Source organism: Procambarus clarkii, chromosome 2 (genome assembly GCF_040958095.1).
Source record: "Procambarus clarkii isolate CNS0578487 chromosome 2, FALCON_Pclarkii_2.0, whole genome shotgun sequence".
Classification (NCBI taxonomy): domain Eukaryota; kingdom Metazoa; phylum Arthropoda; class Malacostraca; order Decapoda; family Cambaridae; genus Procambarus; species Procambarus clarkii.
The window spans coordinates 50,767,949-50,783,138 of record NC_091151.1 but is presented as its reverse complement, the minus strand read 5'-3'; the positions used below and the strand labels follow the sequence as shown (position 1 = coordinate 50,783,138).

Below are 15,190 nucleotides of genomic sequence, written 5' to 3'. Positions count from 1 at the left end.
TATGTCTTTATACATATCTTCAATGCTATGTAAATTTTAAACTTTTCCTTTGTGATGGCTTATTTCAAATTCAATATATTGCTAATCTCTTCTCCCAAACCATCACTTGACCAAATTTTTTTTTAGCAGTCCTGTCTTTCCACTACCATTAGTTTCGTCACTGCATTACCCATGATGGCGAATGAGACACCAACAAGGCAATGATGGAACTTCCTTCCCTACAAAGTGTAAGAGGAATCATCTCTACTACTTTCGCTACTTTTTAGCCCAAAATTTCGCTACTTTTTAGCCCAAAATTTCGCTACTTTTTAGCCCAAAATTTCGCTACTTTTTAGCCCAAAATTTAGCTACTTTTGCTACTTTTTAGCCCAAAATTTCGCTACTTTCGCTACTTTTTTGCCCAAAATTTCGCTACTTTTTTCGCTACTTTTTAGCCCAAAATTGGGCTACTTTTCAGCCCAAAATTGGGCTACTTTTGGCCGGTAGCGGCCAAAATCGCGCGATTTTGGCCGTAGCGGCGAATTTCGCACGATTTTTGGCCGCTAGCGGCGAAAATTGCGCAGTTTTTGGCCGGTAGCGGCGAAAATCGCGCGATTTGGGCCGCTGACGGCCAAAAATCGGGCTATTTTTGCCGATAGCGGCGAAAATTGCGCGATTTTTGGCCGTTAGCGGCCAAAATCGCGCGATTTTGGCCGGTAGCGGCGAAATTCCCACGATTTTTGGCCGCTAGCGGCGAAATACGCACGATTTTTGGCCGCTAGGGGCGAAAATCGCCGAATTTTTGGCCACTAGCGGCGAAAATAGCCCGATTTTTTGCCGCTAGCGGCGAAAATCGCGCGATTTTGGCCGCTGACGGCCAAAAATCGGGCTATTTTTGCCGCTAGCGGCGAAAATTGCGCGGTTTTTGGCCGGTAGCGGCCAAAATCGCGCGATTTTGGCCGGTAGCGGCGAATTTCGCACGATTTTTGGCCGCTAGGGGCGAAAATCGTCGATTTTTGCCCGACAGCTACGAAAATCGCACGGTTTTTGGCCGGTAGCGGCGAAAATCGCGCGATTTGGGCCGCTGACGGCCAAAAATCGGGCTATTTCTGCCGATAGCGGCGAAAATTGCGCGGTTTTTGGCCGGTAGCGACCAAAATCGCGCGATTTTGGCCGGTAGCGGCGAATTTCGCACGATTTTTGGCCGCTAGCGGCGAATTTCGCACGATTTTTGGCCGCTAGCGGCGAAAATTGCGCAGTTTTTGGCTGGTAGCGGCGAAAATCGCGCGATTTTGGCCGGTAGCGGCGAAATTCGGCGCGATTTTCGCAGCTGGTGGGCAAAAATCGCGCAATTTTCGCCCGCCAGCTGCGAAAATCGCACGGTTTTTGGCCGGTAGCGGCGAAAATCGCGCGATTTGGGCCGCTGACGGCCAAAAATCGGGCTATTTTTGCCGATAGCGGCGAAAATTGCGCGATTTTTGGCCGTTAGCGGCCAAAATCGCGCGATTTTGGCCGGTAGCGGCGAAATTCCCACGATTTTTGGCCGCTAGCGGCGAAAATCGCGCGATTTTGACCGGTAGCGGCGAAAATCGCACGGTTTTCGGCCGCTAGCGGCGAAAATCGCGCTATTTTTGACCCGCCAGCTGCGAAAATCGCACGGTTTTTGGACGGTAGCGGCGAAAATCGCGCGATTTTGGCCGCTAGCGGCCAAAAATCGGGCTGTTTTTGCCGCTAGCGGCGAAAATTGCGCGGTTTTTGGCCGTTAGCGGCCAAAATCGCGCGATTTTGGCCGGTAGCGGCGAAATTCCCACGATTTTTGGCCGCTAGCGGCGAAATACGCACGATTTTTGGCCGCTAGCGGCGAAAATCGCACGGTTTTTGGCCGCTAGCGGCGAAAATCGCGCTATTTTTGGCCGGTAGCGGCGAAAATCCGGATTTTTGGCAGGTAGCGGCGAAATTCGCATGGTTTTTGGCAGCTAGCGGCGAAAATAGCGCGGTTTTCGGCCGTTAGCAGCAAAAATCGCCCGATTTTTGGCCGCTAGCGGCGAAAATCGCGATTTTTGCCCGCCAGCTGCGAAAATCGCATGGTTTTTGGCCGCTAGCGGCGAAAATCGCGCGGTTTTTGGCCGGTATCGGCGAAAATCGCGATTTTTGGCAGGTAGCGGCGAAATTCGCGCTATTTTTGCCCGCCAGCTGCAAAAATCGCATAGTTTCTGGCCGCTAATGGTGAAAATCGCGCGATTTTTGGCAGCTAGCGGCGAAATTCGCACGATTTTTGGCCGCTAGCGGCGAAATTTGCACGATTTTTGGCCGCTAGCGGCGAAAATCGCCCCATTTTTAGCCGCTAGCGGCGAAAATAGCCCCTTTTTTGACCGCTAGTGGCGAAAATAGGTCGATTTTTGCCAGGTAGCGGCGAAATTCGCGCGGTTTTTGGCCGCCAGCTGCAAAAATCGCATGGTTTCTGGGCGCTAGCGTCGAAAATAGCGCGGTTTTCGGCCGTTAGCGGCAAAAATCGCACGGTTTTTGGCCGCTAGCGGCGAAAATCGCGCTATTTTTGGCCGGTAGCGGCGAAAATCGCGATTTTTGGCAGGTAGCGGCGAAATTCGCGCGATTTTTGCCCGCCAGCTGCAAAAATCGCATGGTTTCTGGCCGCTAGCGTCGAAAATAGTGCGGTTAGCGGCAAAAATCGCCCGATTTTTGGCCGCTAGCGGCGAAAATTGCACGGTTTTGGGCCGCTAGCGGCGAAAATCGCGCTATTTTTGCCCGCCAGCTGCAAAAATCGCATAGTTTCTGGCCGCTAGCGGCGAAAATCGCACGATTTTTGGCCGCTAGCGGCGAAATTCGCTTAAAAACAAAATGGATTGAAAAACAATCCATGAGGAGTCGTGTGGAGAGGGGGGGAGGTGAGTGGCGGCGTTGTTTACATCCGGAGGCGATCCTGGCGTCGGTTTCCTGAACCTGGGCTGACGTCATGGACTGCTGCGACGTCATGGGCTGCCGTGACGTCATGGGAGGACGAGGGCGACGATTACAGAAACGAAGAGTACAGATGAATGTTGTAATGTAGAAAATACTCCATCCAGTGAGCAGTACACTTCAAAAGGCGCTGGAGTTGACACTCGGCGGCGATAACAGTAGCTAGGGAGCACCAACGAAAATCTGGGCGAGTAGGCTGCAGCGTCCCTGGACGTTTGAAATTCAAAATGGCTGGGTGATCAAGCAGGTGAAGCTCTTCAAGGTAGCAGACTGCTCTGTGATGCCATTTTTTGCTTCTCCTGTTTCCCCCTGAAAGTAGCACAGAGCTCAGTTTTTTCTTGGCAATATCATTGTAATGGGGATCTCTGGCTATCCTAATTGCAAGCTTAGCATTCAGCTCCTGAATTCTGCTTTTAATACTGGGAAGGGACAACTCCTCTTGTAGATTAGACGTTTTGGCAGTTCTTGGGACTCCAAGAATGATTGTCATGGCTTCATTTTGAATGTTTTCAAGCCTTTTCATATCGCTTTGGGAGTAGGTACACAGTACTGGTGCGGCATAGTCTATGACGGAGCGCACATAGCCTGTGTACATCATTTTGAGCACGGCAATAGAGGCTCCATGTCCATTCCAGGTCATAGCTTTCAGTGCCCTGAGTCGACTTTTGCATGTTCCTCACTTGTGTTTTGCATGTTCTCACTTGTGTACTCGCCTATTTGTGCTTGCCGCTCTAATGCTCCAACTCTTTAGTCCCGCCTCTCGACTGTCAATCAACAGGTGTACAGCTTCCAGAGACCACTGGGTTCTTATCATATCTACATTTGAAACAATATATGGAGTCTGCCTCCACCACATCAGTGCCTAATGCATTCCACCTCTTAACTACTCGGGAAGAACTACTTTTTCATTGTCTAATGGAAACAATTCACCGTCTGTGGCTCATTTGGGTATTCAGTCTCCACCTGTGTTCCCTTGTTTGTGTACCACCCTTGTTACAAAGTTTATCTACCCTCTCAATTCCTGAGATTTTTGTAGGTAGCGATCACATCTCTCCTTACTCTTGTCGTCAAGTGCATCTCGAGCAGCCTTTCCTCGTAACTCGTGCCTCTTAATTCTGGCACTAGCCTAGCAGCATACCTATGAAATTTTCCAGCTTTGTCTTGTGCGTGACAAGGTGTGTATTCACCTAGTTGTGCTTGCAGGGATTGAGCTCTGCTCTTTCGGCCCACCAATCGACTGTTGCTATTACAGTACTTTATTTTTTTGTTCTTCTAATTTGATAATGATCAAATTTGTGTGTTCCTTCATTCCATTTCTATCCAGTAGGAACATTGTACCTGTTCTCAACAGTACCTTGTACACTGTCATCAAATCTCCTCTGGTCCTTTCTTCTCGTGTTGTCCTTGGAGTTTTTTTTTTTTTTCTGCTTGGTATGAAATAATTCTGTAAAATAACATTTTGCTCAAATGAAACACTGGACATACAGCACTTGCTATGCATTGAATTCTGTTGCAACTGAAATTTACTATTTTAAGCCAAAAATAAATATTTTTACTCATACTCAAGACAAACCACACTTATACATAAATAATTAAATGCCCTTTTTTCCAACTTTGAAATTATTTTATTTCTGATTGTTGCCTCTAGTGAATGCACACACTTGCTCTAAGAGAACTTTTATTTATTGTGCAATTTAATATAATAATTTCAATATGATTAGTTCATTGTAATTGCCAGCTGTTTTACCTCTAACAAACAATATATGGCCAGTGACTTCATATTGTTAGAGCAAAGGTTAAGCATACAAATATAACAATAAAATTTTATTTATCAAAGCAACAACATAAATTATACATTTCTATATAGTAACACTTCACAATTTGTTTATTCAAAACTTTGACATTACTTCTAAATTTATAGACAAAAGAGCTCTTGACAATTACAATAGTATACCATCACTTCCACATTGCAGGCAATCACGATCTCTCAACTCCACACACCTCATTTATACCAGAAAAACACCGTTCAAACAGAAGGAATCAGTAACCCAACCAAAACATGCAGAAACCTCACCCTCCAAAGCATACAGCTTGCCACATTGCCAACCCATGCAGATGAAAGAACATTGAGACAACTTCACGAAAGGGAAGGATCACACGTCGGCCCCATGCATCACCAATAGGGACTCCTCCAAAGCAATCCAAAAAGCCAAGACACAAAGAACAGGACCGCTGCAACACAGAGGTACAATGACAGAGGCAGAAGGACTATCGAGTCACCTGATACTACTGCCAAGATAATAGCTACAAATGCAACAAAAGGACATCTATCACCTGTTTATCATACATGTGATGAGACCATTAAGTCTAGAAACTCCACTTGCAACATTTCTCAAACCAATGAGATATACACTATCACCCCACACATTTGCTGCGATAGACAAAGACAACACAAAGGTCTAGAAACCATTGCTGGATCAACCACCGAGGAGTCAAAAGAACACCCCTGTCAGCATGTTTCCAGCTTGGCCAAGATAAAAACGAGGAGCTGGACTAGATGAAAACAATGAACAAACTTAGACTCCAGTCCAAGCAAAGCATTCGCCTCAAACCCTTTATAATCTGGAAATAGTGCAAAATACACCAAAAGCTTTTAATTCTAACTTGGAGGGCAACGGGTCCATCGGCCAAACGCCTCGTACAAATAACAGAAGGACAAATCATTTACAAACTAATCCATTAAAACTGAATGGAAATGAGACCTTATGCAAGCACATTCAATATGCCGCAAAACTTTCCTCAATGCTACTTTCAGTAAAACTCGACCCCGAGCATAAACTATGCAAGCAACATTCTGGATGATGCACAAATGTTTCAAATACCACTACGTAAATACGAGACCATCGCCACCGGACGGAGCAGAGCTCGGTCGCAACCGAGCCGACACTGGAAGACGAGTGATGTGCCCGATATCCAAGATGGCAGCCCCAGTCACCTAGATTCTCACTCACCCTGCCACCTTACTCATAAGCCACTCGTGTTGAACTCTCAAATCCCTACGAGGAAGAAGATGACAGGGTGGAAGAAGACGGTGAGCTACTGGGGACCGCCAAAAAATGTGAGTTTCATAAATTCACTACTTGACTTCTAGGAGGGACCGTTTAGTAGCTTCCCGAGCTTGCTCACAATGACGCCTTGATTGATGAGGTGTCCCATTGGTACACTAGAAGCTATCTGTGCCAAACACTAAACTGCAACACATGTATAGCAAGATCAAGTGAAACCCCAGATTTGAAATAAATGTGCAGATACACTGTCAACAGCACAGAGAAGACTACAATAGTGGAAAATCAAAGAAGCCACAAATGAATGCACATCAACGAGTGAGGACATCCACACCAAGACCAGGTCCATATTGCCAGCCCCAACACAGGTGAAGCTCATTACCATTATGAAGAGGAGGATAATTTTTAAAAAATGCCACCATCCCAAAGAGGCCAACACACAACAATACCACATGTAGGGACTGAAAACCCAGGACCCATAGCTAGGGAAATTCCACCAGACCACAGGGGCCAGAAAATTGAGACTTGACACAGTACAGAGGCCCGTTCTCCAACAGAAATGAACAGACCACCACCCTCATAACCGAAACCGTTGAACACACTGTACCCTGCCATAAACATGGCACCTGCAACTAGTTTTCCCACAGAATTGACTGTTTTTGTTACATTAGGGCTATTATTTTCCTTCACGCCATCACTGGTTTTGTTGCACAAACCCTTTGTCAAGTGTTTTCTTGATTTTGGGTTGACTTATGATTCACAGGCTACCCTTGCCTTGTAGAGAGAGCAAAAGTCTGGTCCTGCCTCCCAGTACACCAGGGTGGATCTCAGAGGTATGCAATCTACTCAAGGCCAAGAAAAATTGAAAATACAACCAGCAGCAATTACAAGTCTCAAGATTACAAACACCAAGATCAACATAATAGCTGCCAGTGACCAGTGTAGTTGAAACACTGGTCAATTGCATATAGGAATTTCTGATTTCTCAAGGTGGAGGAAAGGTATTATCACAATACCATACAAGCAATTATCACCAACATCATAACAATTTATCGCATTGCCTTTTATACTAATATTTATTATATAGATGCCATTATTTTATATAATAACATTTAAGAAAAAATCATGTATATATGACCATTAATAACAAGCATGTACCAAGTGCTATCAAAACTAATATTAGAGTAGGCACTGAGTGCAAGGATAATATGTACATGTATCTACACTGTACTTTAATAATACTGATCCTACTTAAGTGATACACATTTTAAAAAATATATAAAATCTGAATATGATGAAATGCCTATTTTTAAGTGGTCCCTCAGCAGTTCCACAGTGCCAACGACTAGCACCACATCCCCGAATTTCCATGGGCTAACTGGAGACCATGATCACAATTGCTTGTGCTCAAAGAGGCGTGGGGATAAAACATCGACACAAAACTGCCAGAAATTCACAGACGAATGAAAACTAAGAAAGGAAAAGCCTTTGATACTCCACTTTCAAAAAAACACGCATTTAAAAGGAAGATGGACATGGAAGGAAGCAAAGTGCCAACCACAGTGGTTTTCAACCACCATCGTTTTCACCCGGACAGCATTGCACCCAAGGCATTTATTAAAACAAAATGGGAACAACCGAAGAAAAAAAGGTATCTCTAGGAAAAAGGTAAATGCAAACCAGTGCCAAGAAAGAGAATGTGAAACCAAGTTATAGTCAGCTAGGTATCCACAAGGTGGGTGGCATGAAGTATAAATAACAAACAATATAAAAAGCATGGCCCTCCATATTACAATATGCTAAGGAACACCAACACCACTTTTCTTTAAGATGGACTGACCAGTCCTGCAGGAAATGGTATGCTGTGACTCCCACCAAGTATCTGAGCCAAGATTCTTCATCTTTAGATGATTTTGGGCCTTATTGTCCCCGCGGCCCGGTCCTCTACCAGGCCTCCACCCCAGGAAGCAGCCCGTGACAGCTGACTAACACCCAGGTACCTATTTACTGCTAGGTAACAGGGGCATCAGGGTCAAAGAAACTCTGCCCATTATTTCTCGCCGGCGCCCGGGATCGAACACAGGATCACGCGTCCAGTGTTCTGTCCGCTCAGCCACCGTCTCCCAGGATGGTCATGAACCAGGACCACGGGAGGCCTGGGATACCATTTGGTGATATGTAGTCAGGTGAATTACAGCTGGGTTTGTTTACCTGCTGCACCCTATCATTTTCTGGCCCTCTTAAATTTATTTTCTTAAGAGCAGTTGGTCATTTTGATTTGCCTACGATTTTATTGGCAATTTTCTTTGAATCGATATTTGATCCTCAAACCACATTGTGATCCTGGTCTTGTGTAGGACGTACATGTCCAGGGGTCTGGTAGCATGTGGATATCTCGGGGCCTTAAACACCAGGAAACTACTGAGGGTAACAGCTCAGAAAAAAAAAAGGTTAACATACACAAATCCATTGAAATACTGTACTCAGCTTGACGTACTAGAGGCCTGGTTGAGGACCAGGCCGCGGGGACGCTAAGCCCCAAAATCATCGCAAAGTAAGCTTTCACCTATTGTTGTATACTATGGTTAACTAGTTATACTACTCTGTCATAAGCACCGTCACCCTTAAATCATGCTCTTCAAGCTAACAGTAATTGTCTTTGCATACACAATATCTATATTACATATTTTCTGAGGTAAGGCATTTTAGACAAAGTTAGCACAGCAGCATCTCCTTAAGTCTATAAACACAGTGCATTATATGCATAACTATAACACACCATTGTTACACAGATTTATCACAATAATTTGGTAATACACTACATGATTATCATCCTCAACACTTTATATCACATCTTGCTATTATATGTACTGTACCCATTTTACAAAACAAACTAGGTTTCAAAAGCCCTTATTCTTTAATAAAAATAATAATTATTTTTGTCTGGGACAGCAAGCCTGTGAACATACAGTGATACTTCAGGACTCGAACGGCCCCGAACTATAAAAGTTCGGCAATTGAGCACTTTATTTGAGACAAACAACTCGGTAGTTGACAGTTTGGTGGGCACTCGACTATAGAAACATCTCATAACATACTGCAGCTGAGACATGGTCTTCAGAGGAGGAGGAGGGAAGGGAGGATGTTCTAGCTGTGGCAAACTGTATTATAAACTGGTTAAATGCCAGTGCTGTCTTACTTTAAAAAAAATTTTAAATGAAGGTAAAACAAAACAAAAGGAATATCATCAAACAGGGGACTTCCCTGCCAAACAATAATATTTCTCCTCACCACTTTCCACATAAAGTGAGGAAGGGAAGGAGAGATGTTATTGAACTCTCATACTGAACCATCTACTCTCTTAAGTACAGGCATACCTCAGAATAAGAGTTTAATCCGTTCCTGGAGACGCCTCGCCTTCCGAAAACTCGCATTCCGAAGTTAATTTCCCCATAAGAAATAAAGGGAAATGAATTAATCCGTTCCTGACTACCCCAAAAACCCCACATCAAACTAAATTTTTATACCTAATTCATCTAAATAAACCTACAAAACTGTGTTCCAGTTATTACTTACCTTACTGTCGAGTGCTGTAGGCGTATGGAAGCTGGTGAGGAGGGGGGAGGAGGAGAGGAGTTACTGTTTGGAAGGGGAGTCCCCTTCCATAATCACATCACATAACCCCATGCCTTGTAACACTATGGATACCACTTCTCTTTCTAAATTTTTCAAACCAGCCCCTGCTTGCCTTAAACTCTTTCTTATCTGCATCACTCGTTGCAGGGGTATTCTTTAGAAGGTCTTCGTGCAACACCCTGGCTTTCTCACAAATAATGGCCTCCGAAACACTATCACCCCTCAACTCCTTGTCGTGTATCCAAATTAATAACAACTTTTCCACTTCTTCAAGTATTTGTGCCGTTAATGTTCTTACTCCTTTTGCCACTTTAGCACCCATAATCTTATTTTTCTTCTTAAGTATAGTGCATATTGTTGATGTGGCTTTGTTGTACTGCCTACAAAGTTCAACAACACGTGTACCGTTCTCATGCTTCCGAATGATCTCTTGTTTCTCCTCTATTGTCATCCTCACAGGAGCTTTCTGGCCTTTATCCTTACCACTGGCTTTCTTGGGACCCATGGTGAGATATATAATAACAAATTGTATAGACAAATCACCAAAAATCCAACAAAACACTGAAAATCCGCGAGAAGAATTGATGTGGGGGTAGTCACTGAGCGCCAGACAATAATAAACTGAGGGGCGGCGGGGCGGAGGGGCGACGAACGCGCTAGGTCGGCTGTACGCGTATCAACAAACTCGCGTCCAAACTCGCCTCCCGAAGTAACCCTCGCCTTCTGAGACAAATTTTTGGAGTAAATACACCTCGCCTTCCGAAAATCTCGCATACAGGGACAATCGCATTCCGAGGTACCACTGTACAGGTAAAGTGAGAATAAACTTGCATGTATTTCATCTATTTATTGTGTTTTGGGAACTGTAAACTTCAAGTTAAATTCAAGTACAAATGCTTTTATAAGTGTATTTTTTTTTAGGTCTGGAATGCATTAATCCAATTTAATTATTCCTTATGGGAAAAAATTATTCGGTACTTTAACAGATCAGCATTCGAACAGCCTTCTCGAACAAATCAAGTTCGAGTACCCGAGGTATCACTTTACAGTATACACTTTAGGCTTGTATCGAAGTTTCCCCAAGGTTCAACGACCGACCCTTCCCAGGATGCAACCCCACAACAGTTGGCTTATCCCCCCAGGTACCTATTTACTGCTACAGGAATATATTAGGTGAAAGGAAATGTGCCCAACTATTTCTGTCCCGCCCTGAAATTGAACTTAGGATCCCTGATCGAGAGTCAAGAACGAAGCCAATAGTACTATTAGACCCTATAATATATATTTTAAACAGTAAATGTTTATTTATAAGTCAACTCTTCTCACTGTGAGAAATATATATCATGACAAGATACAATACCATATATATGTACATACAGTAATATCATTTTATATTTATTGTTAGAGTTATTTGATATATATGTATATGTATACATGTAATGTTATCACAGCATGTGTTCTGTACTTTATTTTAAATTATAAACATTTAGAAAGAACAACACTGCATATAAAACACTTGGTATATTATATCAATCCTTGCAAGAGATGACTTGACAACAGTTATGCTTTTCAGGTGCCTTTTCAATCAGTTTCATTATCATTTAAATTCACATTAATTCTTTGACATTTGACTTGAACATCAACTGCATTTCAGAAAATATCATCCATTAGCTAACTTATGTAGTCTATTGTTACAGAAAAACATGACTAGTGTAACTGGAAATTCATGACTTTACAAAATCCTGAGCTGAACTCTAGCATCACTTCTCATATTCTTCAGTCTGGCTGAAGTAATGAAGATGTGACAATAGAGATGAACCTGTCCCTCATCTTAAGCTTGAACCATTCATACCACTGAGACACACGCAAGCGACGCAGTGCTTTATACTGTTTACTATATCTGAAAGAAAAAGCAGCAGTAAATCTATAATGCAATATGAACTGCACTATGTTAAATGTTACTTAAACTAAGAATTATGTACCTTATTCTATCAATTTACTCAGCCTATTGTAGCCACTCTCTTTTACAATACAATTCACTTCATGAGACTGTCACACTAGACAGACTCAAGATTTTTATTACTTGCACAGTACACAAAACTCTTGAGTAAAGAGCATTTATACAGCACATGATTTTTATAATGCATGTTTTCAATTCAGCCCGTCCTCCTAAGGTTTCCCCAACTGTAAGAAAATGCTCAAATTAAATTCTCCTCTCCTAACCTACCAGAGGACCCAAAACAGAGAACGAGACAGTACGTCACTTTCGCGAGCGTCTTCCATTTTCTAGTATGACAATTTTTGGCCTTATCTAATGCATACGATCGAAATGCAACAGTATTTGTATGATAGATTGTTCATTTGGTGACCAATCATTAAAATTATGCACATTGTTATTATGATACTTGCACTTATGGTGTGCTCGCACCTTCTGTCTCAGGAAAGTTAACCATGACTAGGTGTGATAACTCTTATCACACCCACCAACTCTCACACACACACACTAACTCCTCCAACCTGGTCTCGCCCACTACGCACCACCCACACGTGCCTACCAACTCTCTCGCCTAATAACATTTGTACAAAACCCTGTGCATCATCTTGGTAAATAACAAATCAGTCAAATGTTTGTAGTGGTCCATGATACCCAATATTACTGTAGTCTTAATTAAACTTACAATATCCTGTCAAGGGTTACACTAATGTGTGTAGAAGAAGAAATAAAATTAGAAGGAGAGAGAAAAAAAGTGGGTTGGGTTATCTAAGTTTTAATGTAAATTGACTTTCTGGCAGCAATATGAGATTGACTGTGTATTACTGTTGCTCAGGTATTGAATGTTGGTCTGCCCCGACTGCACTAGATCATAAACATAGGAAAGCAGGATCTTGATTATGTGAGGAATTGAATTTTGTTTTGGTAAAATGCACACCAAATGTGGATGAACAGTAATTACTTATGAAATACTGTATAATTTACAGAAAACTATACCTGCGCTCTTTTGACAGAATTTTGGGTAGCTGGTCCCAGCTCTTGATCCAGATAACAGGAGGCCCATGTCGTTTAAGAAGCCTCCAAGGGTTGCTGTCACAGTGTCCCTCAGTTGAAACATCTTCAATAATTGGAGTGCTGCCTGCTGACAGTGCTTCATATACTCTGAAAACAAAAAATTGCACAGTACTTATACAGAAAGGAAACACCAGTTAAGTTTTGGACAACTTTTGGTAAATATTTATGCAAAATCAGGCATTGCCAGCTGACATGTTTGATTTGTGTTATAGTATAATTAAATTTCTTGAGAAGTACTGCATGTCTGATTTTTAGAGCTCCATGCTAGCAAACCTCACAGGTAGGAGTGTTTTACAAAAAAAACGTGTGTAAATTATCTTTTCAGTAAAATTAAGTTATATCTTAATAGTAGGGTGTTAATAGACATATATATTAATAAACATAGTGTATATTCACCATGTTTAATAGAACATTAAAAACCAAGTCTTGTGAAGTGATTATTCGAAACTGCTGACAGTGAAGTGGCTAGTTCTGCACGTAGGTAGTGCATACTCACAATGTGATAACGTACCCTCTAAAAGGATATACAGTAAATAAAAAACCTATGAAGGCAAATAAGTAGTCCCAAATACATTGTGACTGGGAACTATGTTGTAAGATCAGTGTTACTGTAAATGTAGAAAACCAATTCAGAACTCAATGAGACAAATTAAGAAATATTAAATATATTAGAAAACCTTAACATATATTTATACCTGTATGTTTCTGCGTTCATTCCAGAAGGACACAGGGTAAGATCTGACTGTAGAAGCGACTTGACGTAATCATCCATAGAATCGATCGTCTCATTGGGCACCCATCTGAATATGAAGGAGGTAGTTTAATATATAATTATTCTTTTAATCATTTACATAAAACTATTGCACCCAAAATCAAGCAAAAGTCCCCCATAAAACCTGATACTAATCATGCTATAAACTATTTACTTTTATAATCTATTCAAAATTGACCACAACTGTCACAATGGGATTAAATTACTACCCAGCTACATATAATACTGCAAGGTCGCAGGATGCACACTTTATAAGCCAAACCTCATGAAACTGATGCTATGGAGAGGGGATGTGAGCAAATAATAGAAATACAGCTAGATACATATCTCAGGTTGGAACAGGAAAGTAAACTGATAAAGAGGGTGTAATGGTTACAGGGAGCAGTAATAGGTATATGGAGTATAATGAATATTGGGGATATAATGGATTACTGAAAATATCTCATATTTTAAAAGCAAACTCAATCCATAACAAAAGCCTATATTATTAGAACACAATAGACACAACAAATGTAGGATGTTAGCATATTCAGCTCACCTAGCGATTACACTGCAAAGGTAATCAAATACAATTTTCTGCAACTCTTAACACTTTGCTATTCTATACATGTATTTAAAAAGTCATTTATTTTTAGCATCAAAGCAAATAGGTTTCATTAAATCCAAACACAAATCAGCATATCTTGTATCAATACTGAAATAACTGAGGTCCTTTTCTACTGTGACTCAACAGGTGACCGAATTATAGCACCGAGGCTGTCAAGCCTTAAGGAATCCTAGTAGGGTTCTCACACCCACCCATGTCTAACGGCAGCCACAACTACAATTTGCCCCTCTCTACAAAGCCAACAGAGACAGGGGGGATCAGAGATCAACCCAAAACCAAGAAGAAAAATATATACAGTATAGCCACATCAAAAAAGCAAATGCTTCAAGGAAATTACTACAATAGCAGTCCTGAGGAAAACAAAGCAAATACAGTAATTGTTGCCAGCAAGATTAATATACAGTAATTACAATACCCCCCTCCCCCTGCTAGTATGCCTCCTTTGTATCTTATCTTGCCAAATGCACTGCTGTGCCTCTATCATCCAACAGTTTACACCTCACTAAACCCCATCAACAGTAGTCACAAACAAGGAGTGAAAAGCAACAACTCCTGCCCTACATAAATTCACTCCATCCTTTGCATATTTGTCATTGTCCATAGAAGTGGTCCCAGTTGTCAATGAATGAGGTGGGTGGCTGGCAGGAACCCCAGCTGACCTGGGCTGCCATCTGGTAACATCAGGCACATCACAGCCGGGTTGTTTACCTTGAGGCAATGATTGTTCATATTGTTTTCTTCCAGGTTACTAATTTATTTCAAGCAATTGCTTGTCTAGATGCACTTATACAGTTTATATGCATTTTTTTCACATTTAGGTACATCTCTGATCACCAAGCTACCCCTCACCTCTCACAGTGTGCCACATTCTGGTCCCAATTCTCAGTAGGCTTTTGGGGAGGGGGGTTGCCAAGGCTAGTGCAAATCCCTAAGGCTTGGTGGAGTCAATGTTATAGTTCAGGGAGATACAAAAAAAGGATTTCACAGAAATAATTTTCATTACCTCAAAAACCAACAAAACTCTCTTTACCAGAACTGTTTCTCTATTCCATCCATAACTGTTCATAATATTTCAACCAACCTATATA

At 42.0% G+C, this 15,190-nt stretch overlaps 1 protein-coding gene and 1 long non-coding RNA gene across 12 annotated transcripts in view; one reads left to right on the top strand and one right to left on the bottom strand.

The window, feature by feature from the left end:
- The window catches only part of LOC123762342 (ribitol-5-phosphate xylosyltransferase 1), a 37,681-nt gene that overhangs the window by 12,266 nt on the left and 10,225 nt on the right, over window positions 1-15,190 (bottom strand). For 7 of the 10 annotated variants that reach the window (XM_045748824.2, XM_045748825.2, XM_045748827.2 and 4 more), the window contains 3 exons: window positions 13,419-13,523; window positions 12,646-12,810; window positions 4,767-11,556 (listed from right to left, as the gene is read on the bottom strand). In XM_045748824.2, the coding sequence (XP_045604780.2) occupies window positions 11,433-11,556; window positions 12,646-12,810; window positions 13,419-13,523 (394 nt within the window). In that variant the 3' untranslated portion in view covers window positions 4,767-11,432. Of the gene's footprint in view, window positions 1-4,766; window positions 11,557-12,645; window positions 12,811-13,418; window positions 13,524-15,190 lie in introns of those variants that run through there. The other 3 variants (XR_011228948.1, XM_069326042.1, XM_069326048.1) reach the window with 1 other exon arrangement.
- On the top strand, window positions 2,749-14,392 carry LOC123762343 (uncharacterized). Of its 2 annotated transcripts, none has more exons than XR_011228952.1 (3): window positions 2,749-3,202; window positions 12,663-13,538; window positions 14,229-14,392. It is a non-coding gene; the product is annotated as an uncharacterized lncRNA (long non-coding RNA). The 2 variants fall into 2 exon arrangements; XR_011228951.1 differs by having other exon boundaries at window positions 2,749-3,217.